At 37.9% G+C, this 27,540-nt stretch overlaps 1 protein-coding gene across 1 annotated transcript in view; it reads left to right on the top strand.

Moving 5' to 3' along the window:
* The window catches only part of CACNA1C (calcium voltage-gated channel subunit alpha1 C), a 182,976-nt gene that overhangs the window by 57,877 nt on the left and 97,559 nt on the right, over nucleotides 1-27,540 (top strand). Inside the window, exons 6-15 of the mRNA XM_015816939.1 lie at nucleotides 2,115-2,141; nucleotides 4,973-5,133; nucleotides 7,261-7,486; nucleotides 12,148-12,355; nucleotides 13,230-13,350; nucleotides 16,032-16,146; nucleotides 17,892-18,012; nucleotides 18,112-18,181; nucleotides 20,381-20,513; nucleotides 22,591-22,720. Of these exons, the coding sequence (XP_015672425.1) occupies nucleotides 2,115-2,141; nucleotides 4,973-5,133; nucleotides 7,261-7,486; nucleotides 12,148-12,355; nucleotides 13,230-13,350; nucleotides 16,032-16,146; nucleotides 17,892-18,012; nucleotides 18,112-18,181; nucleotides 20,381-20,513; nucleotides 22,591-22,720 (1,312 nt within the window). The remainder of the gene's footprint in view (nucleotides 1-2,114; nucleotides 2,142-4,972; nucleotides 5,134-7,260; nucleotides 7,487-12,147; nucleotides 12,356-13,229; nucleotides 13,351-16,031; nucleotides 16,147-17,891; nucleotides 18,013-18,111; nucleotides 18,182-20,380; nucleotides 20,514-22,590; nucleotides 22,721-27,540) is intronic.

Raw genomic sequence — 27,540 nt, 5'->3', positions numbered from 1 at the left:
GTCAATATCTCTGTCATTAATTATAGAAAAACCTTTGATAGTGTTGACCATGTCAAGCTGTGGAATGTCCTTAGAAAAATGAGAATTCAAGGACATCTAATTATCTGCATGATAATTAAACATACGTTGCAGATTAACACTTAGTAGGTGGCAATAAACATCTTAGAAATGATATTCTGATGCCGTGATGAATAACTATAGAGATAAAAATGATGCATGGAATGGAAATGGAAGTTGGACTTTGAAGAAGCAGGATAGAAAGAATGTGGATGCCTTTGAACTTTGAGGCATGGGAAGACTCTTGAGAATACTATAGCCAAGATACAACAAATGGATCAATAAACAAATCAAGAGTTCTCACTCAAGGTACAAATAATCGGGCTCAAATTATCATATTTTGGACATGTTATGCAAAGTTAAAGCTCTCTAGAGGTTTGATGGACAAGGTAGATAGACTCAACTATAGCAACTATGGATGTACTCCGGAAGACCTGAAGGTTGGGAACATATCATCCTAGACAATTCTATGTAATCATTAAAAATTGATACCAATTTGATGACATATAATCAATCAATGAATGGTTTATAAATCTACTGTAATGAATCTTGAATGTTTCACATTGAAAGGCAGTAAGCAATAATGGGAACTTGCTTCTTATTTGCTTTTTAAAATCTATAAAAATTGTTTTTTGTGATATCTGACATTTTTTTAAAAAAATGTCATTACTAAAGACATATTACTTCTTCACATTTATGACATCTACTTTTCCTCATGTGAATGTTTCTTGATCAAATAAACACGCCAACATTACCCTCCCTGTTCCCAAATTATCACATTCTCCAGAATATCAAATTATCCATTCTCCAGAATTTCAGTAGATTAAATCATGTTCAACATCTAGCAACATAAATATTTTCCTTCAAAGAATTTATCTCTCTATTACTCTCTTTGGCCCATCATTGGAATAATTTGTTATCGTTATTTCCATTTTTCTCCAGAGCTGGTAGATTCCTCTTTTATTTTCACAATAAGGGTAGGTAGGTGTAAACTTACTAGCCCTTGTATTATCAAGTGTGTATAAGACCACATGAAAGATGTAATCAGATTTAAAAGTTTTGCATCTAATGGTGATAATATTTTTAGGATCCATTGCTTGTGAAATAACTAGCACATTTTCTAATCCATAGAGGGACAATAAGCTTGGAATTCAGCTAATTGGTTTCTGGGAGCTTGTCAGATTTGCATGAGTGCTTATAGTATTTTTAAAGAAAGTGCAAGCATCTTTAGCTTGATTGTTCTTTTTACTTGTTCCATAGCTGTGGCTCACATTGTTGCCCATTCTACCTCTTTCTTTGCTACTAGCTGGTCACGTATAGTTTCTAAATCTGGAGGACTGGTATTTGCCTTACAAGAAAAGAGCTTCCTACTATCTATATACTACTAAAGAAACCTCTCCTGTCTGTTTGTTCGTAATTTTCAGTTGATCCAAATCGGGCATCAGAGGGGAACTTAAGGCACCACAAATGGGCAGACTTCAAGAATGGATCCAAAATCCAGGACCCATTACTCCTTGAAATTGGAATTCAAATATTGGAATTTTAAGGATCTTCAGAATAGTTATCTTCAAAAACTTGTGGCCAGTGCAGTGCCACCCTGCCCAGCCATGGTCAAGTGATCGTGATTTCCAATATTCCCTGCCAGCTTCCCATAAGCAAAGTCAATGGGAAACCAGAAAACACTCTGATTCCCATTATTTGCTAAAAGGATGACCCAATGTGGCACGGGCTATATAGTGTCTAACAATCTGACATGGCTGAATGTAATTAATATAAATAGTGACGCAAAGAAACCATGATGATATCATATTCTAATAATGTGAAGGAATATAATTTATGTGGTGATGTCATAACACATGTAATATCAGTCTTCCCTCCCCAGCAGACACCTTCTTAAACATGATGTATAAGCAGAAACTAGTTACACCTAGTTAGGTGTTAGGCCAAATAGTAGCAATGCTAGTTTTTAATAGCTGTGTAGCTCATTCTTTTTTAATGATGTTGAAGTTAAGAAATTACAGCATGTATTTATAATAATGATTTGCTTTCCTTTTCAGGCACCGGATTTCTAAATCTAAGTTTAGGTAAGCATTTCATTTTTTCAAAAAATGTTCTTTCCACTTCTGGAGAGATTCTTATTAATAGGAACTTATAGATCTTATTGTTGTGAATAGTAATTGCTTATCATAAATATTCTGCTAACATTTGTGATCAGTATAAGGTTACTCATTCTTCCCATTTAATCAACAATTAATTATTCTTTACATTAATCTAATGAAGATAAAATCTAATAAAGTATTAAATTGTTGATTACTAAACTCCATATGATCTTGTTAACAATAATGTAATTTAAATATCATGTAAATGCAAGGAGGAAAATGGTTATTAGAATACATGAAGAGGAATCAAGGACACAGCAATAAGAGCATTGTGAGTAACTGGAGTCAGAGTTAGTCCAAATTTCTTCGTGAATAGTCAGACCTTGTTAAAAAAAATCCTCTGCATAGTCATAAAAAAAAAGCTGTACAGTTTTTATATGAGTTAGAAAACATGTTATGAGCAACTCTTTTAAAAAGCCTGCCTTAGCAAGAATTTTTTCATTCACAAAAACCAAATTTCTTAGAAACTTTAAAAAAATCATAGTTCAAGAATCTTAAGTACAAAACAAGTGAAGTCCACATTTTCTCCTCTGAAACCCATATTTTTGTTTAACTTAAAATTTAAATTAGTCTTTTTTTTTAGTGTAGAACAAAATAAGGGTTTTTTTTAAGAATATGTTATAATTTCTTTAGGTGTCTATGTAAAAAATATTTAGTATTTTAAAACACTTAGATTTCTAATATTTGGATACTTTTGAACCTGACAAATGGTTATTTGTTCTTATAACTATTATTATTACCCAGCGAGGTAATAATCAGCAACTTTGGCTGATCTCAAAATGCTAAGCCAGTGTTTATTAACCTTGACAACCTTTAGGATTTGTGGACTTCAAGTCCCAGAGTTCCCCAGCCAACATGACTGGCTGAAAAATTCTAGGAGTTGAAGCCCATATAATTTAAAGTTTTCAAGGCTGAGAAAAACTAAGCTAATAATATCGGACCTGAGAAATAGTTGGATAAGAAACCATCAGAATTTCCATATATAAATATAAAGACGGGTGAGAAACCTGGCAGACAGCAATTTAGGAATCATATGCTGTAAGGTATTATCTTAGAAAAATGGAAGACTGTCTGATAAGATATTGCTGGAAGATTCACATACCGTATTATTTCATTGATAGTTCAGCTAGAATGTTTTGACTGGGAGCAGTCCAGAGTTGTATAAAAGACGGGCAGCTATATAAATGTTTTAAATAAATAAATTGTTGCTTATTCTTATCACTGGGCAGAGACAGGGATAGAAGGGGGCAGAGATGAGTTGCATCCTTTAAATATGCATCATATAAAAAGCCTAGACTAGGCACCAGTTGCTTGGAAACTGGTTGCTAAGCAAGCTAAATTCTGAAGAATAGAAGATGTATAATTAGCTCTTTTTTTAGGGGGGTGTTAGTAATTACTGTCTGAAGTCACTATGACTCTCATGTGGGGCATATGTATTCCAGAAAAGCAAATTGTAACATCACATTGTGTTTGTAGCCCATCTCAGCATATGAGTAGTATTACTCTGGGTACAAGAGAGAAGATACTTGTGACCTTGATATAGAATTCTTCAAAACAATTTTGATCCAGAGAATACTTTGGTTATTGTTGTTGAGATATGAGCCACTATAGACCTTGATCATGAAATCCAATATAGTTATAATTATATTCAGCAGGAACAGGAAAGGGTCAACTCCTGTAATCAAAGATAAAGCCTGTGGCTATTCAATAATTAGGAAATTACTACTTTATGGTAGAAAAGCCCAAGGAGAATTCAACAACTGGAATGTAATCTAATAACCATTATGCTCATTTTAAGCATAAGGACTCATATTTACACAAACTAAACTACTGAATTCTAACTAACCACACAGATTAGTTGTGTTTTTGAATCAGCAGCTTTGTATCTTTTGTGGTGTATGAGAAGAAATGAAAACCAGGAATCTGCCACTTCTTCCCATTTCTAACAGCAGTTTTTGTTGGAGCTACAAAGTGGAACAAAATGGAACATATGCATACATTTTCATGCACGTTTCCCACTAGTTGCTCCCGAGTGAATCCAGCCTGTCTTATTTCAAGAGGCAAATACACAAAAACAAAAGTTATAAAAGCTTTATTTAAACAACATTAAACTTACGGTCCTTCATTGTAAGCCGTTGAAAGAGAAAAGTTCTATGTATTAAAGCAAAAGAAAGGGATTTAATGGTTAAAAACAATATTTTCCACAGTATCTCAAACAGTATCTTATATGCCCAAACTGTCCTGTCATCACCTAAGGAAATGATCAACTTGAATCTTAAACTTACATGCTAAAGTGCCAAAGCCTCTGTGGCTAAAAACGGCAAATTTATGCTTAACCATCTTTACTAGGGTGAAAAGCCACTTTCTGAAAAATTCTTATTCAGTAAATTAAATTAAATTAAAAATTTACCATTCCGTATGAATATATTAATGAGAGGGATGGCATATAAATTTAATAAATAAGTATAATATATATAAATATACATTCTAATGAATGATAGTATTGCGTAGGACAATTTGAACGTACTTTTTGTAGTCTCACCTAGCCATTTTACACTTCAGGAATACTAAAGTTAAAATAAAAATCTGCAAGAAAAAAAAAAGGTGGGGATTGTTTAGAGATAATGTTATAAATGTGTCTTTTTCGCCTCTTCTTATAAACTCAGTAGAACAGACATTCTTGAGAAAAAGTGATCTTTGAGGTCGTGAGGCACTTCAGAAGGTCAGATGTTCTCTTTTGTTTTCCTTTTTCCAAGCCGCTACTGGCGTAGATGGAATCGATTCTGTAGACGAAAATGCCGAGCTGCTGTCAAATCCAATGTGTTCTACTGGCTTGTGATCTTCCTGGTGTTTCTCAACACACTGGCCATTGCCTCTGAACATTACAACCAACCTGATTGGCTCACTGAAGTCCAAGGTAAGAAGAGGCAGAGAGTTAGCATTGTGCGAACATCAACTGAATGCAGAAAGGCTACACGACGTAAAACCATTTGATTGCTTAAGCCCCAGAAAGAATTAATTACAAAATATCAAAACTAATTATCAGTGCATAATATATATATATATATGTATGTATTTTGTACCATTCCAATCTTTCATTAATTGAACTTATTTATATCCTCTCAAAATATTTGGTATTCTATTGTTTTTTGCAATTATTTACTAGACATCAAGAAGAAAATAAGATCATAAAAAAGCAATATTTTCAATTCCATATTCCAAGTTCTGTGTGCATACAATTGCTTTTTTAAGCAATACCACTTTATGATTTATTTGTATGAGAGTATAAAGTTATGTATAAGGCTCAGATACCGTAATAGTGAAAAGTCTTCTGGCAGTTAAATGCAATAGGATCAGCTGATTAATATTTGAGAATGAAGAAATCTTGTGGAACTTTCAAAACTTAATATGCTTGTTGGGACTTCCAAATTCCAGAACAGAGATGGCCAAATATTTGAACCCAGGAAAATTATCTTCCATGCCATCATCGATTTATATTTCCAACTGTTAAACTAGGAAGAATATATTCTATCTTCTAGCTCAAAATATTAACAGAGGTGTTTGAAATATAAGAAATTGATTTTGGAAAGATGTTTGTAATCAAATCGATATAATTTGGCCTAGCATGGCATGGCATGGTACTGGGATATTTAAGAAACCAGTATACCAAATAACTACATTATATCTGCTATATAAACCCTAAGTATGAAAAAATAGGCTCTGAAGTATGTTTTAGAGCAGTGGTTCTCAACCTATGGGTCGCGACCCCATTTGGGGTCGATCGACCATTTCACGGGGGTCACCAAGCAAGGCTGTCTGCCATTTTTTTCCCCTTTTCCGACGGGTGCCTTACTTCCCTTGGGCTGGGCCAGCTGGTGGTCGGCCTGCTCCATCTCTGCCGCTTGCCAGCTATGCCTCGGCTGGCACAAGAGGCGGAACCACGCATGCGCGGCGCTCCCGAGCAGGGAAAGTCCTCGACTTACGACCGGTTGGGTAGTCCTCGACTTACGACTGGTTTAGTCCTCGACCTATGACCGGTTTAGTCCTCGACTTACGACCAGTTGGGGGTCGTGGCATTAAAAAGGTTGAGAACCACTGTTTTAGAGCATATAGGCTATTCATGTGCAGGTTAGATAGACCTCTTGGTCCTCCTTGCCTTATTTAGGTGGTATATAAATCCATGTATAGGTAGTCCTTGAATAACAATTACAGTTGGGACCAGAACTTCCATCACAGTTATTAAGGGAGTCACATCTTATTTTACAATCTTTTTGACACAGTCATTAAGAGAATCATCACAGTTGTTAGGCAAATCACACAATTGATAAGCATATCTAGCTTTTCCTATTGACCTTGTTTGTTGGAAACCTCTTGGAAGATCACAAATAGTGTTCACATGACTCCGAGATGCTGAAACTATCATAAATATATGCTAGTTGCCAAGTGCCCAAGTTTTAATCATGAGACCTTAGGGATCCTTCTATGGCTGTAAGTGCAAAGACCAGTTGTAAATAATTTTTCCCATGGGATTATAATTTCAAACAGTCATTAAATGAATGGTTGTAAGTCTAGGAATACCTGTATGCAGACAATCCAAATTCAGATATGACTGTTCCTTACAGGGAAATGCAACCATTATTATTAAGCCCAGCAAAATGTGTAATAATGTTGATTTAAAGTGTATTTACAGTTTATTTGGGTAGAGAGCTTTTAATGAACCCAGATTAAGATGGAATTTAACTACTTCTATGTTATAGAAAAGAGATAAAAGCAGAGAACTTATGCCAAGTTGAGCATTCAGTTTTGATACTAGATTTGCCTTCATATTTGAAATTCCTCCTTCAGAATTGCAAATTGCAAAAATGTAAAATCACAAATAGAGCTTCCTCTAGATTGCTGAAGAAGCCCGTTCAAATCAGAAAATCTAATTTGGCATTTAACAGTCAAAGTAAAGTTTCATAGGTTTGTTCTTAGCGTCTTTTGGTTGAACTAGTCTTTCAGTGCTACTATAATGATCATTATTTGTTTATTTATTTTTTATGAGACACTGCGAATAAGGTATTGCTGGCTTTGTTCACGGCTGAGATGCTGCTGAAGATGTACAGCCTGGGTCTTCAAGCTTACTTTGTGTCCCTCTTCAACCGCTTTGATTGTTTCATCGTGTGTGGTGGAATTCTGGAAACCATCTTAGTGGAAACAAAAATCATGTCCCCACTTGGCATCTCCGTGCTGAGATGTGTACGACTTCTGAGAATCTTTAAAATCACAAGGTATATGATTGTTTTTAATGTTAAGTGGGATTGACAGGGGGAAAATGAAAGTTCACCATTTTCTACTTGGAAATGTTATTCTAAACAAATAAGGTAAATTACAAATCTGTCACTCCTTTGCATAAATCATTCTTTCCTTGAAACTCATTTCTTCTTCTATGACTAGTGCTGTGGAAACAACATGTTTTAAATTATATATGTTCTTTTGTTACTTATTTTTTTCACTGTGTTGTAAGGTGCTGTGCAAATAAGATAGGGCAGGGCAGCGGACAAGAAATAATAGATTTAAAATACACTAACAAATAAAATCACAATCAAATATAAATATGGCATAAAACCAGTAAGAACTTCATAAAACTAGGACTGTTTGAAAGGTAAAATAAAGTAGACTTTGTCAGCCATTGGCATGACAAAGCAAGAATAGACTCACTTGACAATGAGATGGGCAGCATATAAATTTAATAAATAAAAACAATCACTCGATGAGGTAAAGTTTAACCCAACTCTATTAGCCTTCCAAAAATCCTTTAAAACATGATTTTTCCAGCAGCCTAGGGGATACTGTGGAAATAGGGAACTTATGAGTTAGTTACAGGATGTTAATCCATTCTCCCATGGCCTTATTTGTATTTATTTTTAATTGTTTTATGATTATTTAGACTTAGTTTTGGCTATTTATTTTATTGTACACTGCCATGTTTGTGAGATATTAATTTTGATAATAATAATGGAGTCCTGTTTGGGAGGAGATTTGGGAGGTAGAGCAGCAAGATTTGAAAGGCCTCAGTTGATCAGGCCACATGCTTCTAAAACGTACAGGTAGTCCTTGCTTAACAACTTCTGTGTTTACTTCCCATTTGAAGTTACAATGGCACAGAAAAAGTAATTTTATGACCGGTCCTCATTTATGGCTGTCAAAACTTCCTCATATTCACATAATCAAAAATTGGACACTTCGCAATTGGTGAGCATTTACAAACATTGCAGCATCCCACAATCACATGATCACCATTTTTGTGCTTCCCAACCAGCTTGCGACAAGCAGAGTCATTGGAGAAACTAGCAGTAAAAAAATCACAAGTTGTAATGCTAGTCCCAATATTGATTGTTAAGCAAGGAGTACAAAATAATTCAGATACCTTGGTCCCAAGCTAGATAAACCCCGAAAAATTGTATTGGGCCTGGAAATAGCCTGGAATCTAAAAAAAGACAGTCAGGACAGGGTAAAGCAAGATATTTCTACTCAGCTAGATAAAGAGTTCTAAGACATACATGATGTTTATTGTTCTAAACTAACTAAATCCTGTTTCTCAAAAGACTTCTATCTTGTGTAAAGGTTGTTGTATACCTTTATTTTTAAAAGACTTTAGAAGAGAGTGTTAGCTACAATACCTATAGCAATCTGAACTCTTGGAGGTACTAAAGGGATTAATCAAATATTGTAGAAAAATTTAAATTTACCAGATTTGATACTATTGACTTTGCCAAAAAATCACCTTGCTTAGAACCTGAAACTGACTCTCCCCAGTTGTTTCTGTATGTCCCACCAGGTACAACTGGATGGGCACACTCCAGGTCTCCTCTTTTTAAAGGTTGTGGCCTTGAAAAATAGGCAGAAGTTCCACTATCAAGTGAACAATCAGAGGGTCTTGAACTTGGGTCAAGAAAATAATTTAAACAAGCTGCTCCCTAGTTATACGAAGATAAAATGAAGGAAGTAGAAGAACATACTTCCAAGGTTCTGTTACTATAGTTATTTTGGACCTGCGTGACACTGGTTTCTTAGTCTACATTACCATGATGGGCTGACATAAGACCAGAATCACCTCAAACAAACGAACTACCTAAATAGTCACACGGTGATATTGTTAAAGCTATTGATTATCTATAGATGGTCTCAATTGCCCCACAAATTCCTGAATTCAGATCATACACCTAAAAACAAAAACAAAAAAATCAAAAGAGAACTTGTGCTCTATCTTCTCTTTCTCCTCCCTTGCAAATGCTCATTCTCTCTCCTCCACATCCAGAGGCCTTTATTTTTATTTTATTTATTTATTTGTCCAATTTATATAGCCGACCATCTTGCCAAAGAAGCTATTCTGGGTGGCATAATTGAAACGAAGGCTGTTATTCCTGATTATTTATTAACTGTGGGTATATTGCAACCATATAACACTAAGTCTCTAGTGGCACACAAAACAACTACATTAAAATGGAACATAAAGTCATTTTTCTAATAGAACTAAATCCAGTAAATCACAGACTGTAAAAATAGAAAATCCATTGAGAATTACATGATCACAAATGGTTTTAGAGTGTGCAAAGTTAGTTATCATAAAGTAATGTTCTGCATTTCTTCTTTATCATCATAATTGGTAAAATGGCTGATTGCAAAAGGCAGATACATAATTTCAACATAAGAGCTTTTGGCTTACAGAAAGCAAATAATACAATAACAGGGAAAGGGGCAGAAACCTAATATTAAGAGGTTTTATAAAGAACTGAGTTATAATAGACTAAGTCTTTTTATTTGGGTTTGATCAAATATGGAACTAGTTTTTCTTTTCATTATAATTCCCCCTCTGACTACTTGGAATTATTTGTGTGGCCAAATCTGGTTTCTATCATTATATATGTTTTGCATTATAGTGTTGGCAGCACAGAGGGTGTATATGGGGGCATACTACAATTTTTATGTTCCACTTTACCTCATTGCATTCTCTCTGTGAAAGTGTATATGTTGCTATTCTCTCAAAGCAAAATCTGTAGTAAGGCCTCTTTCATCTGTGAGCTGATCACTTAGGGCTGACCTGATGTATATCAACAAGATTTGATTGGGCTTGGAGGGGAGTGTTCCTCTCTTGGAGGTGTGCCCACCTGGGTTTCAGGTGTGGCATCAATCAAGAACCCAGGTCAGGGGTGGGGTATGGCTATGTCACCTAAATTTCTCTGTTGGCATCCAGAGCACTGGTCCACAGGCCCTGTTAGTTTCAGCTCTAGGAGTTAGTTTGAATGGTTGGATTTGTATCAGCTTCCCTACTGCATGTTAACATCTCTTCTTAGTCTCCTTGATTGTCTGGCCAGGTTAGCAATGAAGTTCCCAACTCATGATATTGGAAGACATTTTAGGAACAGTGACTGAGAAAATGGTTGTGCAGCAACTCCAAAGAACTCTGGATGTGGCTAATTATCAGGACCGCTTCCAATCATGTTTCAAACATTGACATAGGCTTGAAACAGCATTGATTGCATTAGTGGATGACCTTTGACAGGAGTGGGATAGGGGTAGTGTATCCATGCTTGGTCCCCCTAGATTTTTCACCAGCTTTTGTAATGGAAAGAATAATGTTGAGGAACAGGAGGAAAAGCTGCAACCAGGGCAAGGGTCTGATAAAACTGAATCTAGGCCAGAACTGTAACCCGAGTAAGCCTCTCAGACAAGGCCCCTACCAAATTGTCATGAAGTTAAAGGAAGAAGCACACTCAGGCTTCAGATTCGGTTACTATGTTACTACGTAACAATGATATGGGTGGCATATAAATTAAATAAATAAATAATTTTATAATAAAAGCATTAGAATGCATGACTTTGGTTTCCTACGGTAGTTGATCTGTCTTGAAGGGCTGACAGTTGTCAACACTGTTGATCATGAAATCCTTCTGGACTCATTCAGGGGTTGGGAATGGGTGGCCCTATTTCACATTGGTTCTATTCCTTCCTTTGGGAATAGTTCCAGGTAGTGTTGATGGGTGGAGGAGAAGTCTTATCCATGGCCCCTGCTTTATGAGATGATGCAGGGTTCAACACACTCTCCACTCCTATTTAAACTATATATGAAGCTGCTGGGTGAGGTCATTCAACAGCATAGGACAGTGGTGGCAAACCTATGGCACGCGTGCCAGAGGCGGCACTTGTAGCCCTCTCCGTGGGCACACGCACCATTGCCCCAACCCCACCTCCTCCCACGGCCCCCTCCTCACCAGCAGCCCTCCCAGAGGAGAGTTGCCCCCGGGCGCAGCCCACGCGAAGCAGCACAGCCAAGGACATAGTAGCCGAGCAGCAGGAACAAGACTCCGCCCTTATACCCTGTTATGCACAGATGATGCTGTGGGGCATGGGTGGAGGGTGTGGCCGCCATGGCGCTGCTGGGCTGCCTGGGTGATCTGTGGCGGGCGGCCCAGCAGGCAGGGCGGAGCGGGGACAGGGGTGGGGGTGGTTTTTGGGCACTCGATCTCTAAAAGGTTCGCCATCACTGGCATAGGATCTCCACACTTGACCACCCAGGTGACATGAGATTCTGTCGATGACTGGAGTTTATGGAGACATAATAGCTTTAGGATCTAGGTCCCCCCTGATTTCACAGATTCTCTATCACTTGTTCTGGATGAGATTACTTCCCTGTAAATTCCTACAAACTATTGCATACTGATATATGCCCTAAGTGTTCAAGGTGCAGAAAAGTCTGTGTTTTATTTCCGTGGTCATAAAAATACTAGTTTTCTACTGTATATCTCATTTGGGGGAGGGAATATCTGAATTATTAATTTCTTGGTTCATTCTTTGGAAAAGACATGTTCATGGGTGTCAGGCAGCGTTCCCCAAAGAAATACCTAACACAGACAAGAAACACCTGCTTTTTGTTTGTTTGGCTCCCCAGGTACTGGAATTCCTTGAGTAATTTGGTGGCTTCCTTGCTCAACTCAGTGCGCTCCATTGCCTCCCTGCTGCTGCTCCTCTTCCTCTTCATCATCATCTTCTCCCTCCTAGGAATGCAGCTCTTTGGGGGCAAGTTTAACTTTGATGAGATGCAGACCAGGAGAAGCACCTTTGACAACTTTCCACAGTCTTTGCTCACTGTGTTTCAGGTACAGTTTTCTTTCAGTCTATTTTAAAAAATAATGCACTCTTAAGAAGCAATGTAACAGGATTCTTATGTCTAGGCCAACCTATATTAAATTAAATGCTTTCAAAAATATAATTAATATTCATTAATTGCTAGGACATTTTTAAAAAAATCTTGCAACATTTCCTAAAGCAGGCAAAAATAGGGCAAGGTGAATAGTTATCTGAATAGGAAATATCGAATGTATAAATGCAAGATTGGGGAGATCTAGGCCGGCAGCAGTTATTTATAAGAAAGATCTAGAGGTTACAATGGATCGGTATAAACACATGGTATGAGACAGCAGAACAAAAAAAACAAAAAGTCAATGCTTTTGGGGTGCTGAAATAACAGAAGCATTGTATCTACAGTATGAGTCCCAATGCACTCTTCACTGACTAAAATTAAAGGAAAGGAGATCCATGCTGAATATTAGACATAATTTCCTAACTGTAAGAGATGCTAAACAATAATCTGTCTAGATTTGTGCTATATCTCCCTCGTTTGAGACTTTTCCAGTGGACATTGGATGACTATAATCAGTAGTTCAGTTTAGGAATTAAGCAGAAGGATGGACTAGATAATCTATAAAGTCCATCAGGTGCATATAGACTAAGATTCTACTCTGCAGCCTGAGATGGTGAATATGTAAAGTATCCACATGTGCAAAGTATCCTTCCATTTGTATCTTGAAATTCAAATGGAGATCTGAGTCAGTACCTTGGATGTTTACTGATCAGGCAGGTTTCTTCAAGATAGAACAGGATGGTGTTATTTCTTGTAACAGGCTTTTTTTGCAGGTGTTCTGCATGCTGTCTAACTATGTATCCCCCCATTGGTGGGAATGTGTCATTTAGATCCTGACTGGGGAGGACTGGAATTCAGTGATGTATGATGGAATCATGGCTTATGGCGGCCCCTCTTTTCCAGGAATGTTGGTCTGTATTTACTTCATCATCCTCTTCATCTGTGGAAACTGTATCCTTGAGTGTTTCTCTGTTGCAAATAGTTTGAATATAGTTTGAATGAACTATAGGGCAGCATCAGCAACTGATACGGTTAAGCACCAGTTGGGACTCATATATGATAAAATGGTCTTTACTTACTGAGACTACATCCTGCCACTCTTCTTCCTCTCTGCCATCTCCTGCTAGCTCAACTATTGCTCCTTCTGGATTAGGGAATTAAAAACATCAGTGCTTAGCAAACAGAAAGAAAAAGAGCCACTATCTGTTGGATTTCAACTTGAACCCATCTCAGAGTAGAGAGGGTTGGTTTGCTGGTTTGTTCTTCTTCAAGTGGGAAAATGGATAGAAAATCACAAGAAGAACAAAAGTTCCTTGGATAAATTTCAGACCTGTACATTTGTTGGGCATAGATTTTCAAGCCCATCATCAAATCCATAGGGTCACCAGAAGGGAGTTCGTATTGAATCAGACCATTGGTCCATCCTAGTTTACTGTTTCTCCAGGATTTCAGGCAAGAGAATATTCATTCTTTCTTTAGACAATAGGTGCTAGAACAGGGACCCTTTGCATATGTTTTATTAATCTTGTTCTGAGTCAGGTTTATTGCATTTAATCATTCTAGCTCATATTCCTATTAATATTCAATTTTTAAAAATATGCACAATAACCCATATTTTAATGGCTTTTAAATGTGCTTTGGGATATACTTCCTCATTATATCGATCTCTATTCACACATACATACTTTTTTAAAACACATGATCTTAAAATAAGCATTTGGCATGTGTATGAATTTGACCTGATCACTTGATAGCTCCTTCCTACTAGAATGGAGCTATGGTTCCATTTTTCCCATATGCTATGATTAAGTCAGTGCCAGACTAGGTGAAGCTAACTTTGTGATCAAGGCTATGAAGTTAATTGATTAATTGACTTTTAACAATGCACTTTGCTTCAGTTTCCTGCTCAAGATCTTGAAACTCCCAGATGCTATTTCCATTCCTAGCAAAACTGCTTCCACTATTAACAGCTGCCTATCCCTTCATCAAAGAGAGGTTTTATGCTTTTAGTAATGGAAAGGCAGACAATTCTGCATTACAGGATCCAATGAAACACAGGTAGTTTGAAACAGGACTGGGCGAATCTTAATTCTACTCACGGTATTATGTAAGGACCACATTTTGAGTACATTTTTAAATAATGCATTTCAAAACTATAAAAATACCAGAAGCCAATGGTAATTTTATTGATTTCAAAAAGGGTCTATTCATCGAGAATCACTATGGAATATTGTAAAGTCCTATTGTATTCCTCAATCTTTTATCAATATCTTTAAGAACCTGTATTATAACTCTAGCTGCTGTGTACGAATGGAATCTGGCAACACAGACTTCTTTAATATTGATACAGGAGTAAAACAGAGATATATGCGATCGCCATTCTTGCTTCTCTCCATGGACTTTGGTATGCATAGAGCGATGGATAACCCTAGTTTTGGCATCCCATGGACAATACCTCATTTAACAGATTTAGATTTTGCGGATGACATTGCATTGCTTGGTGAAAAAAGGGGTGCTTGCAAGAAATGACCATCAGTTTAGATAATGAGGCCAAAAAGATTGTCTTACGTATAAATTTTGAGAAGACCATGTTTATGCAAGTCGGAAGTTCTCAGGGTAATATGCCTATAACAGTCTATGGCCAGGCTATAGAACAAGTCCAACAATTTACTTATTTTGGTAACATGTCTATCGATGGAGGTACAGATAAGGACATTAACTATCAAATTGGAATGGCAGCAGCCATGTTTCAAGGCTCTACAGCAGCCATAAGTATTACCACAAAGACAAAACTCCTAAAGAGTGTTGTCATATCAACTGTAATATATGCTTGTGAAACATGGAAGTGTACAACCAAGATGATTAAACAGTTAAATGTTTTGCAACAACGCAGCTTGAGAAAAAAATACTCCATGTTTCACATCGTGACCACATCACTAATGAGAAGGTACTACAAAGATCAGATTTAGAACACCTATTGAGAACTGTCAATGAATGTCGAATGTGGCTTGTTGACCATATATTACTTATTCCAAAATTGCACTACGTTGGATGTCTCCTGGAGGGAAGAGGAAACAAGGCCAGACTTGGAAAAGTTGGCACCAAACACTAAAGAAAGATCTTAAGATTATTAATATATCTTGAGATGAATCAGAAGATGCTGCAAATGATTGAAACTGCTGGCAGTCACTTGCTACCCAATGTGTTCTGCACAGGACCTAATGTATGTATGTATGTATGTATGTATGTATGTATGTATGTATGTATGTATGTATGTAAAACTATAGCGAAGGCATATTCCTAGTACTGACTATCTGAAATTAGCCAAATTCCCTCTCTTTTTTCAGTTGTGTAATCTTCATGTGTGGTAATTTGGATCTAAGGATGCTAACTTTTACTTAAACGTTTATTCTTGATGAACATTTTTTTTGTGCATTGGGAAACACTGCTGTGTCTGCTATTCTTGGTGAAGTATGTGAAATAATTTATGCTTTTACCCTTAAAATTATTAATATGAATTTGAATGCTTATCTTTATGTTGCATATCACATGTGGGACATTTTAAATACCATTTCACAGGATTGTGCTTCATAGATATTCACCGATATTTTCTTTAAACAATATGCAAATAGATATCTTGCTGAATGTCTTCTTGGCCATTGCTGTTGACAATCTTGCTGATGCTGAAAGCCTAACATCTGCTCAAAAGGAGGAGGAAGAGGAAAAAGAAAGGAAAAAACTAGCAAGGTAAACTTTTGTCTATTTTGGCATTAAAAATATTAGCATTTTTTTTGCCGGAGAGTAAAAACATGTCCGGAACAAGAGCTTCTTATGCTTTGTTAGGTACAATATTTCTACCTATGGTTTTTTGCACTTGTGTCAGAAGCACCCAGGCGCTTCCTGACTGAAAAGATTAGCCGGCGACATCACTGTTGCCTGAGGGGACGCTCAGTTGGGGGCTCCTTTCATGTCCCCAGCAGGAGCTGGAGCGAAGGACGAGAGCTCACTCTGCCCCAAGCAGCACTCGAGTCACAAACACAGGCTTGCTAACCTCCAACCCAGCGTCCTAACCGTGAGAGCCACCATGCTCCTTCTGGCTAAAGTTATAAAGTAAAAGATATTCTGGAGAAAACGAAGCATCTTTCACCAACAGGATTTGGTTTAATCCAGGAAGCCAGCCATACAAATTGCAAAATACCTGCTTAAGCACTTCATCTTTCAATGCCAATACATGGGAGCTCTTTTGGCTTGAACAATAAAGATCAGAAAAGGTGGAATATCTACATACCCTGGGTGTCTGTTGAAATTTTAAGTAGCTTTTGCACAGCCTGAAGCAGGATTGGCAGCTTGGAAACTAAAATATTTTTTAAAAAAAAAAAATGAAGGAAAAAGGTTATTTTCACTGCAGGCTGAAGATCCTGTACAAATAATTTGGGGAAAAAGTAGCTCCCAAACAAAGTACAACTGATAGGACAGTGATGGCGAACTATGACATGCATATAAAGGTGACATGCCACAATATTTTGGGTGAAATGCTAGTGCTCACCCACACATGAGAACTATTCTCCAAAGCACATTCATTCTTGTGTGATTTTTTTAGAGGTTGTGGAGGCTATGTGAGAATGGAGGGCGCTCTTGCATGGCCTCTGGAAGTTGTACAAGAGAGCTGTACTCCTGCACAGCCTCCAGAGTCTCTGAAAATCACACAAGAATGAGGCATCCTTTCGTGAGGTTTTCGGAGACCGTAAAGGAACATTCTCCAAATGGTTCAAGCAACAGCAGCTTTGGGTAGGCTGCCGAGGCCTCTCAAGAGACAGAGAACCCAGCCTGAAAGTAAGCGGCACATGGCAGATCCTGGGGAGTGCTGGGCCACAGGTGAAATTGCTCCATTCCCTAAAACTCACCGAGTGGCCTTTTGAATGGCAGTGGTGGCATTAGGACTGAAGTCTTCAACTTCAGGGCCAGGCTCAGCGCTTCTGCTGAGTGCCACTGTTCAGTATGGCCTAGATTTGGTGGGGGGGGAGAGAATTTTCCATCTTTTCTTTGAGGTGAGTGAGTGAGTGAGTGAGTGAGTGAGTGAGTGAGTGAGTGAGTGAGTGACTGACTGACTGACTGACTGACTGACTGACTGACTGACTGACTGACTGACTGACTGACTGACTGACTGACTGACTGACATACTAGCAGAATCAAGTTAGGCATTTTCCGAATGTTGGACATTTTGTTCACCATCATTTAATTAGGACCACTGGTTGGAAAGCAGATGATGAACTTTCCTTCTATTAACTTGCTAGATTATTTCAGGATGCCAGGTGTTTTGAAAGTCTGGTAGGCACATGATTATTAATATTACTTGTTTCTAAGAGGAGCAAATGTTTATGAAGATAAGGAAATATTCTTGGGCTTGTCTATTGGGCTATCCGCTACTCAAGGAAGTCAGTATTGGCAATTCATTAGCTGATTTTTTGTGTGTGTGTCTGCTAAATTGGTAGGACTGCCAGTCCTGAGAAGAAACACGAGCCCGAGAAGCCAGCTATGGAGGCAGAGACAAAGGAGGAAAAAATTGAGCTGAAATCAATTACAGCTGATGGAGAATCTCCACCTTCTAATAAGGTTTGCTGCTTTCCAATATCCACCTTGCTTTGAGATGACTGTTTTTATGAATTAATGAATATGCACAACTAAAGAATGGCTGTTTTCTCTTTTGCCCAGAGCAACACAGATGAATATCAGCCGAATGAAAATGAAGAAAAAAATCCCTATCCTACTGCAGAGACACCAGGTAATTCATTGTCTTGTCCATTTTCTGGAATGACCAGACACATCCTCGGGGAAGGATAAAATAACACAAAATGGCAACTGAAAGTATGTGACTGAATTTCAGTCATTTTTTTCCCATGCATTGCTATGCAGGTATAACATATAACTAATGGCTTGTCCTGTCAGTGTCTGTGTGAGTGACCTTGGTGGTTCCTTGATTAGGCTATTGTTTACTATTAGCTTGTTTGTCTATGTTCGTTGACTGAATAATTGATTGCCCTTACTGTTTTTACAACAACTCAAGGCAATGAACATATCGAATATACCTTCTTCTTCCTGTTTTCCCCACAACAAAAACCCTATGAGGTGGGTTGAGCTAAGGCGGGACTTGAACTCACAGTCTCCCATTTTCTTACCTTAACCACTAGACCAAACTGGTAACCAATGCAGCTCTTGCAGCAAAGATGTAACATGTGCTGCACAGAAACACAAGTAACTGCTTACTCTGCTGCATTTTGGTCATGTAACTGCAAGATGCTACAATCTTTGTAAATGTAAGCCTGTTGCCAAGGGCCTGAATTGCAATCACATGACTGCAAGGGTGGTGTGACAGTTGTACCTTCAAGGACGAGTCATAAATCTCTTTTTTTTGAGCCATCGTAACTTCAAACCATCGTTAAATGAACCATAGTAAGTATCTGTATGGATTTCAGAAGCAGACATAGGTGATTGCTCATACAGATTTGAAAATAGGAGTAAGAATATAGAGACATATCTCTGCATCCAACAAACCCATGAATATAAGATTCTAATTTACAACTACTTAGCCTTTTTCTAGAGGTCTAATTCCTTGTACTTCTTCAACCACTTCCCAGGTTGAGGCATATTTCTTGCTTAAGCCAGGATGGAACTGGAGAGAGATATTGCCTCTCTTCTTGCTTCTGATTGATTGCCCAGTTCCCTGGCTTTGCCATTCTGTGCCCTAGATTGGCAGATTTAATTTTTAATGATTAATTATTTGTATCTGAACTTCTGGAGTATGTTGTCCCCATTCACTACACACAATGTTAAAAAGTTCCCTTGTTTGTTGAAGTTTGACATTTTTAAAAATGAGTCTGCTTATCAGAAATGTTTGATTTTGAGTTAAATATTTCAACTAATGGTTGATTTTATATAATGTTTGTCGTCTACTGTGACAGGTACATTAGCTGCTATGAGAAATAATTGAGTTGATTAACTGAATTTTAGAAATAAATAAGTGTGCAAGTTGCATTTAATTCTGGATGTGGGTGTGTATTTGCATTATTTGGAACCATGTGAATAGATATGAGACTGTACAGTACATCCAATAGTCTGGTAAGATTTACTTAGCCTTGCACTGTTTGGAAAGTCTAGCACAGATCCTCATCCATTTGAATAAGAGCTCTCCATTGGTCTCTGTCTCTATTTTCTTGGTCTAACCTGACCTGCCAAGAAATTAATTTCCACATACAAAGAATTGGCAAGGCTTTAGCTAGAGTTTGATTTTTGCATCACTCTCCTTTTCTGCTAGGAGTTACACAGTTGTTCAGGATCAAGTGTACATAGATAAAGTACATACTCCCTCAGACTCCAATCTTAAACACAGAAGTTAGGATCTTTCATTCTATCAAAGTTGAAACATAGCCTCCTCTGACCTCTCAAATTAAGGGGGAAAGACCTTTCATAATTTTGGCAGGAGAATTTCAAATCAGCCCAAGATGGAGAACAAATCATTCTTCCCTGACCGTCTTCAACTTCCAGTATTCCTAGCCAACATGTCCCAAGCATGCTTTTCAAAAGGCAACTGGACTTTCTTGTTTTTTTCCTTTGAAAACATTTCGCTTTTCATCTTTTTGCAGTTCTGAGAACTGAAGAAGCTTCTTGGATGAGAAGTGAAACATTTTCAAGGGAAAAAAAATCAAGAAAGTCCAGTTGCCTTTTGAAAAGCACCTTAGGGATAACCATGACCTGAATTATAGAGATTCCATGGACATCTAGCCAACATGGTTCACACTGTCCAGAATGCTGGAGTGGTACTTGTGTTATACAAGCAGATATGTTACTAGTGAGCCCCAGTTTGGGGTAGATTGGAGTACTTTTTACTTTTAAGGCAGATATACAATCAGATATGTCTTTATGTGGTAAATCCATAGGCTATTTATGATGACTAATTCTAAAAATGAAGATCCTTACCTTTTAGGAGAGGAGGACGAAGAAGAACCGGAGATGCCTGTTGGGCCTCGTCCTCGCCCTATGTCTGAACTGCACCTTAAGGAGAAAGCAGTGCCAATGCCGGAAGCCAGTGCTTTTTTCGTTTTCAGTCCCAGCAACAAGTATGTTGTTTCTTGTATGACCTTGTGCCATCATGAAAACAGTCTCGATATGCTTTTAAGAAAGTGTGGGAAGTTGCATGTTTTGTAGTCTGTCTAGTTCAGGGGTAGTCAACCTTGGCTCTTTTATGACTCGTGGACTACAACTCCCAGAATTCCTGAGCCATCCCAGCTGAGCTGGCTCAGGAATTCTGGGAGTTGTAGTCCACGAGTCATAAAAGAGCCAAGGTTGACTACCCCTGGTCTAGTTGAATGCAGGTCTTAATCAGTGGATAATTCTATGATATAGGAAAATGTATACTATTGTCACTCATCTTCAAGAACGTTATAAGAGACTGTTGTGAGTCCTCGCCTGCCAGCAGATCCGGCAGCCGAGTCAGATGAGTCGGATGAGGGAGAAGGGTTGCCTGGGGTCACATCGGAGTCTGTGGAAGGCTCTGAAGAGCACGAAGACTCAGAGCTAGATGTGATACTGGGCCCATCTCCTCACACTCAGGCAGAGAGACAGCTGGGTTGGGGGCGGAGTGAAGACGAGGAGCAGCTGGGCCTGTTCCAGATGCACGGATGCGCAGGGTGGAAAGGCGTGCAGGACAGCGGAGGGCGGTGGGGCGGCTCTCCAGGAAAAGTAAAAGACTCTAAGAAGCCACGCCCTGGCTGGACTATAAAGAGGAGAGGCATGGGAGGGGCTGGTTGCCGAAGGCAACCGTTCATGCTACGGCTTTGTGCTTCTGTCGTTGGGTTTCTTGCCTCAGGATTCTTGGATATTTAACCAGATTTGTCGGATTTTTGTGTGTTTGAGTGATTTAAATGAGCATTCCAGCTGAGAACTCAGAGACTGAATCTTGTTCGTTTCAACAGCTAAAGGACTAATTGGGGTTTTCTTCCGTAAAAGCTGTGTCAAAATAAAAGGGGTTTATCTTATCAAGTCCTGCCTTGTCCCATGCAAAGGGGTTTTTCCTTGAGTGTAAGCGGTTGAGCAGTTTTTGCGGAGGCTGGGACAGAACAGAGACAAATACATTCTAGATGGAAAATGGAAAAGACAAACAGTCAAGATAGAATTGCTCTGTGAAAAAAAAAAGCTTCCTGGTTTATATCAGGGATGGATGAATAAGAGCTCTGCTCTTATCTAGCCCAAGAGCCAACTTGCTGCCATGAAAGCCCCTACTGGCCTTGATGGCATAAAGGGAAGGGCGGCCTTATCTCCAAGCCATAAAAATCTTCCTTGTATTCTGAGCAGAATGGTTTGATATAGATATGAGAAGAGTAGAAATAAGAGATGGGGGGGATTAGAAGCAAAATTTAAATGTTTTTGCAGTTATCATTCTACATTCATTCACAACAAAATCTTAAGGCTATTATCACAATCGACTACCTTTACCTAGGTCAGGGGTAGGCAACCTTGGCTCTTTTATGACTCATGGACTTCAACTCCCAGAATTCCTGAGCCAGCCATGCTGAGGAGAAAGGGAAAGGTTTCCAAGCTGAGCCATTCTGGCTCAGGAATTCTGGGAGTTGAAGTCCACGAGTCATAAAAGAGCCAAGGTTGCCTACCCCTGACCTAGGGAATTACAAAACTTCTCACTCTATTGAAAAAAACAGTACAGTATTCTCTCTCTCTCCCCTCCCCCATAACAGTTTTATTTTCTTTTTAAAAATAACTGTATTGATTTATTTGAAGCATTTTACTTGGATCTTCAGTTAGACACCCATATGACTTGGGTGAGTTCAGTAACAAAAGTCCCTCTGCTCAGATTTACAATGCCAAAATATGTTTAAAACCACGGATATCATAAGTCACAATCATTATTTCATCTTTTATTCCCTGCAGAAGGTTGGAAGTCATAAGTAGAAATCTGTTTGTGATTTATTTGTCCTGATACTTTCAGTGAAGTGGCAAATCTGTGACCGGGCTGTTTCACTTCAGATTGCTGATGGTCATATGGTCAAATGTTCTGTTTCTGTTGGCATCTGACATACAAATAAGCTTAAGAAATTGAAGGGTTGAAATAAAACATCGATCTCTATAATATCTGATGAATAAGGCTATGTCTCTCATCTCTTTCTCTTTTTTTCTTTTCAGATTTCGGGTCCACTGCCATCGCATCGTTAATAATAACATTTTCACCAACCTGATCCTCTTTTTCATCTTGCTCAGCAGCATCTCTTTGGCAGCTGAGGACCCAGTTCGGCATTACTCAGTTAGAAATCAAGTATGCCTTCCATCTTTTCACTTCTCTGCAAATTATTCAGAATGAGGTTCAGAAGCCAGATGACTAAGGCTTACCAAGTTCTAAATTAGTGCCTAAAGAGAAAGAGCTACCAGTCAGTACATGTAGTCCTCGACTAGCAACAGTGAATTTAGTGACCGTTTAAAGTTACAACAGCACTGAAAAGAGTGACTTATGACCATTTTTCACACTTACGACCATTGCAGCATCCCCATGGTCATGTGACGAAAATTCAAATGCTTGGCTGCTGATTCATATTTGTGACCTTCTGACATGCAAAGTTAATGGGGAGACCTTAACAACTGGGTTACTTAACAACTGCAGTAATTCACTTAACAACTGTGGCAAGAAAGGTCGTAAACTGGGACAAAATTCACAAATGTCTTGCTTAGTAACAGAAATTTTGGGGTCAATTGCGGTTGTAAGTCGAGGACTACCTTATAACACACATACATAATTTTGCGTAAATTAATCTAGAATTCATATTAAATTAAGTAGTTGTTATATTTTTATATTTGGAACTAAGAGTTTTACGTCAGCAAAATTTATCTGGTCAAATATATATAAATAAACAAATGAGAGCAATAAAGTGGGCTTTCTGAAGAATTAGCCTCAAAAAGACTGCTAAGGATCCATTACCCTTCCAATAAAACGATATTTGCAGTGGATCCCTAGAAAAAAGAATGGTCATTACATTTGTCATTTAAACATACCTACCAAGGGTAACTCTCACTGAAATCAATGAGATTAACTTCAAGTAGACTTACATATGATTACATTGCAAACTATTTTTCAGTCCAAAGTAGGAAGCTTTCTTGTACTGAAACAGATCACCAGTGTTTTTACCTCAAAATTTCACTCTGTAAATTGTCAAGCAGATGTTTTTACAGCCAGATTTAGAAATGCCAAGGATTGAACTGGGGCATCCTGTATGTTAAACATATTATCCTGCATTCAGATGTGATTTAATATAGATGTGCTTGAACAGATGTTATCTAAATCATGTTTCTGAATCTTACTAATTTTAAGATACGTGGATGTAAGTTCCCTGGCTGGAAATGTTGGGAGTTGAAGTCCACAAATCTTAAAGTTGCCACATTTGGGAAATACTGGTCTAAACCATTCTCTGCAGCTGTGCATCCCAAAAACATGGTGTTTTTTTTTTTTTAAAGGAAGCTAAAACATTCTAGAGCCACAGCAGATGGCAACAGGTTTGACTGATCTCAAAATCTATGCAAGGTCAGACTAAGTTCATACTTGGATGGGAGATAATAATAGTCAAAAACATACACCAGAAGAAGACAAGGGCAAGCCACTACAAAGTTCAGTAGTCTAGCTCCCTTCAAGAGAGTTGTTACTTTTACTATATTTTGGGTATGAAGAATTGTAAATGAGCAGTATATTCACTTCTGCTATATCCGGCAGTTTCAGAAGTATTTAAACCAGAATCTTTGTTTCAGAGTTTGATCTGTGTTGAAAATGAAAAAAGAAATATAAGTGGAAATATTTTCAAAAGTATCATTTAGATAACAAGAAATCATCACTATTTCCAGTCTCCTCCCTGGTCTTTATAATGTTCTTCTTTCAGAAACACACGTACTTAATTTAACATACCATCCAGAAAAGGGCAAATTTCACCCAGTCTGTTTAGAGTAAGAAAAATCCAGGGAAATTAGCTACTGATGATTCTCTTTGTAAAATTATATTCACTGTAACAAGAAGTCTGTGTCAAGTGTATCTAAATGGGTTGTAAAAAGCAAAACTATGCTGCATTATCAAGGTATTTTGAATCACATGACAAAAATATAATTTAATGGGCTAATCTCAATATTTACATAGCAGAAATTACAGGTGTAATCATACATAAAATAACTTGATAATTGGGAGCATTTAAGCCTGCAATTCTATTTTCATTTACTTCAGAACAAACATAATTGAACTCAGTGGGACTGAATTTACAGAAGAAACATGCATAAAAACAAGGGGCAAGATTTTAAGCATAATTTGCAATTTACTTCCATGAAGAGATATTCCTTTAAAGCTGTGTTTCTTCAGGCTGGTGGGGTGAATGCTGGGACTTAAGTCCACACATCTTAAAGATGCTGAGGTTCAGAAACACTGCTCTAAAGAATCTTGAAATTTAAAAGTTGCACATGATATCTATTTATCTTGTCAATTGAATCAAGTTTGTAAATTAAAACCTACCAATATTTTTATGCTATGTAAAAGTCTCTAGAAATAGGAGGCAGCTGATCTCTACATTAAAATCAATAGGAAGCTTGAAAGTTCTATGCATGCATCAATAGTCACTCAGAGCTCAAAAGAGAAAAATCTCTGCTCAGTATTAGCACAGGAGGACTCAAGATGCAGAATTTGGCTCTAGTCCAGATTCTCTTAATTTCCCAATATACAATGCTTTCTTCATTCCTATTTTTACCTACTGCCAGAATACTGAATTGCACTGTTTCTGCAAGGTGATATCAACAGGTAAAAATGTATGTGGTGGTTCATATACATACATGTACAAATTAATTAATTCATTATTGTGTTTCCCCGAAAATAAGACCTATCCCGAAAATAAGACCTAGCTTGATTTTTACGCGTGTGCCTATTATAAGCCTATTATAAGCCCTACCCTAATTTTGGGGCGAGACGTACCTGCTTAACTTAGGATCGCTGCAGCCAGGCCTCCCATGCCCTGACATCTGTCGCACCACTGCTTGAATTCTTTTGTGGCTTCATGGCACATGGTGCATCACAGATGCCGCTTGTGGCAGGAGGCCACGTGGCTCATCACGCCGGTGCCACCTCTCGCGGCAAGAGGCCGCATGGCCCATCACACTGGTTCCACCACTCACGCACACACTACGCAGCCTCCTGCCGCAAGTGGCAGCACCAGCGTGTTGAGCCACACGGCCTTGTGCTATGAGCGGCAACACTGGCACAATCAGTGCGATGAGCCACATGGTGTCCTAATGTGAACGGCAGCACTGGCATGATGCGCCACATGTCGTGCGGCCACAAGCGGCTGCAGAACAACACAGGCAGCAGCTGCAGCAGTCCTAAGGTAAGTGGGTGTGGGGCACGTGAGGCAGCTCCACCCCCCACTCCCGCCTTAGCTTGATTTTTACGAGTGCACCTCACCCCAAAACTAAGGCTTATTTTGGGGGTAGTGCTTATATTAGATGCATGTGTTAAAATCAAGCTAGGTCTTATTTTCGTGGTAGGTCTTATTTTCGGGAAAACACAATACATGAAATAGATTCCATAGCAGAATTTGGATAATATTTCTTTAATATTCTCACCAAATCTGTACTCTAATGTGATATTTTCCAAATTCTTCAACAGTGTGGCCAGTTCTTCAAACATTCTCTTATCATCAAATGGGGATTTATTTTGATTTTAATATGATTTAAAACAGAATAGACATCTGGTTATCAGCCAGTAAGTGAGATTTAGTTTTTGCTGATGTTTTATAATAATTTCTATTCAGCTGCAAACCTTGTATGATCATATATTATGTTAGGTCTTTTTAGTGTTGTTTTGAAGTATTTCTAAATTCATAGGCACTGCGTAAGAGTAATTCAAATTGCAGTGTCTTGACCTGTATTGTTTAAATTTTGTAATGATGTACAAATTATATTGACCAGCTATTAAATTTATTTATTGTACATTTACTGAATTCACAAAAATAGGGCCACTTGCAATCCTTTTTAAATAGAGTAATTAAGAACTATTGTTGTGAACTCAACACAATAGCTCCAAAACTGCATTGTGCTATGCTAAACTGAGCATTAATCCGGTCATGTTTAATTGTGCCAACATAGAATTTTGCCTATAAAGCTTAAAAGCTAGGAAGAAAGATCAATTGGGTCAAAACCCCTTTCATTCCGGCCTTGTTTAACAACTTCACATATCTTTAAATATGTTCCATCCAATCAGCTTTTCATTTGTGAAATGATGAGTTTCTGTGCTTCCCTCAGAGACACTAAACCTGCGAAGTTTAATCAGACTAATTATAAAGTTAAAAGGAACACAACATTGTATATTTGACATTATAGTGAACAACGTTCAGGGAACAGATCATTGAATAGCTAACCAAGATCTACTTTGGTATTTTGTTTACATATAATCAAATCTATCCCTATTTGAGGATCAGATAGGGCCACACTGCACTTTGCAGCCTAACCTTAATTGTGGTAACGCCAGAGTAAATCTCACTGATTTCAGTGATAGCTATACTTAGGACCCCTTTAAAAAAAAATAAAAAATAAATCTTAGCTTAGGTGTGGTTTTATAACAACATAGGATCATCCAATAAGTCTTAGGAAGCTTGGCTTTCAAAATGTGACTTTGTTTCCCTTGATAATAAAACAGAGTTAAATACATATAATAGTTTTTAGGAAGGAAGGAAGGAAGGAAGGAAGGATATATTTTCCACCAGAGATCAAGTATATTTAATATTTTTGGCCAGGAATTTATGATATACCCCAAATATCTGCCATTTGACAGAAATAGTACTTTGCTTTCTCATGAATGCACACATGACAAAAGAGTGAACAAAGAAAACTGTTATTTAAATGTCCTGCTTATAGCTTGATCGTTGCCTTCACTAAAAAATTACAGTCACTCCACCAATACAGGTCCTTAACATAGCTATTCATTTTGACTTTATATTGTAATTTAGTTTTACAGTGTTCACTCACATACCTTCCTTCTCCCTATACCCATTCCCTTTTGTTTTACAGATTCTCTTTTATTTTGATATATTTTTTACTGTCATTTTCACCATTGAAATTGCC

Source organism: Protobothrops mucrosquamatus, unplaced genomic scaffold, assembly GCF_001527695.2.
Source record: "Protobothrops mucrosquamatus isolate PMUCROS unplaced genomic scaffold, P.Mucros_1.0 scaffold532, whole genome shotgun sequence".
Taxonomy (NCBI): Eukaryota; Metazoa; Chordata; class Lepidosauria; order Squamata; family Viperidae; genus Protobothrops; species Protobothrops mucrosquamatus.
This window is presented reverse-complemented; position numbering and strand designations above follow the sequence as displayed.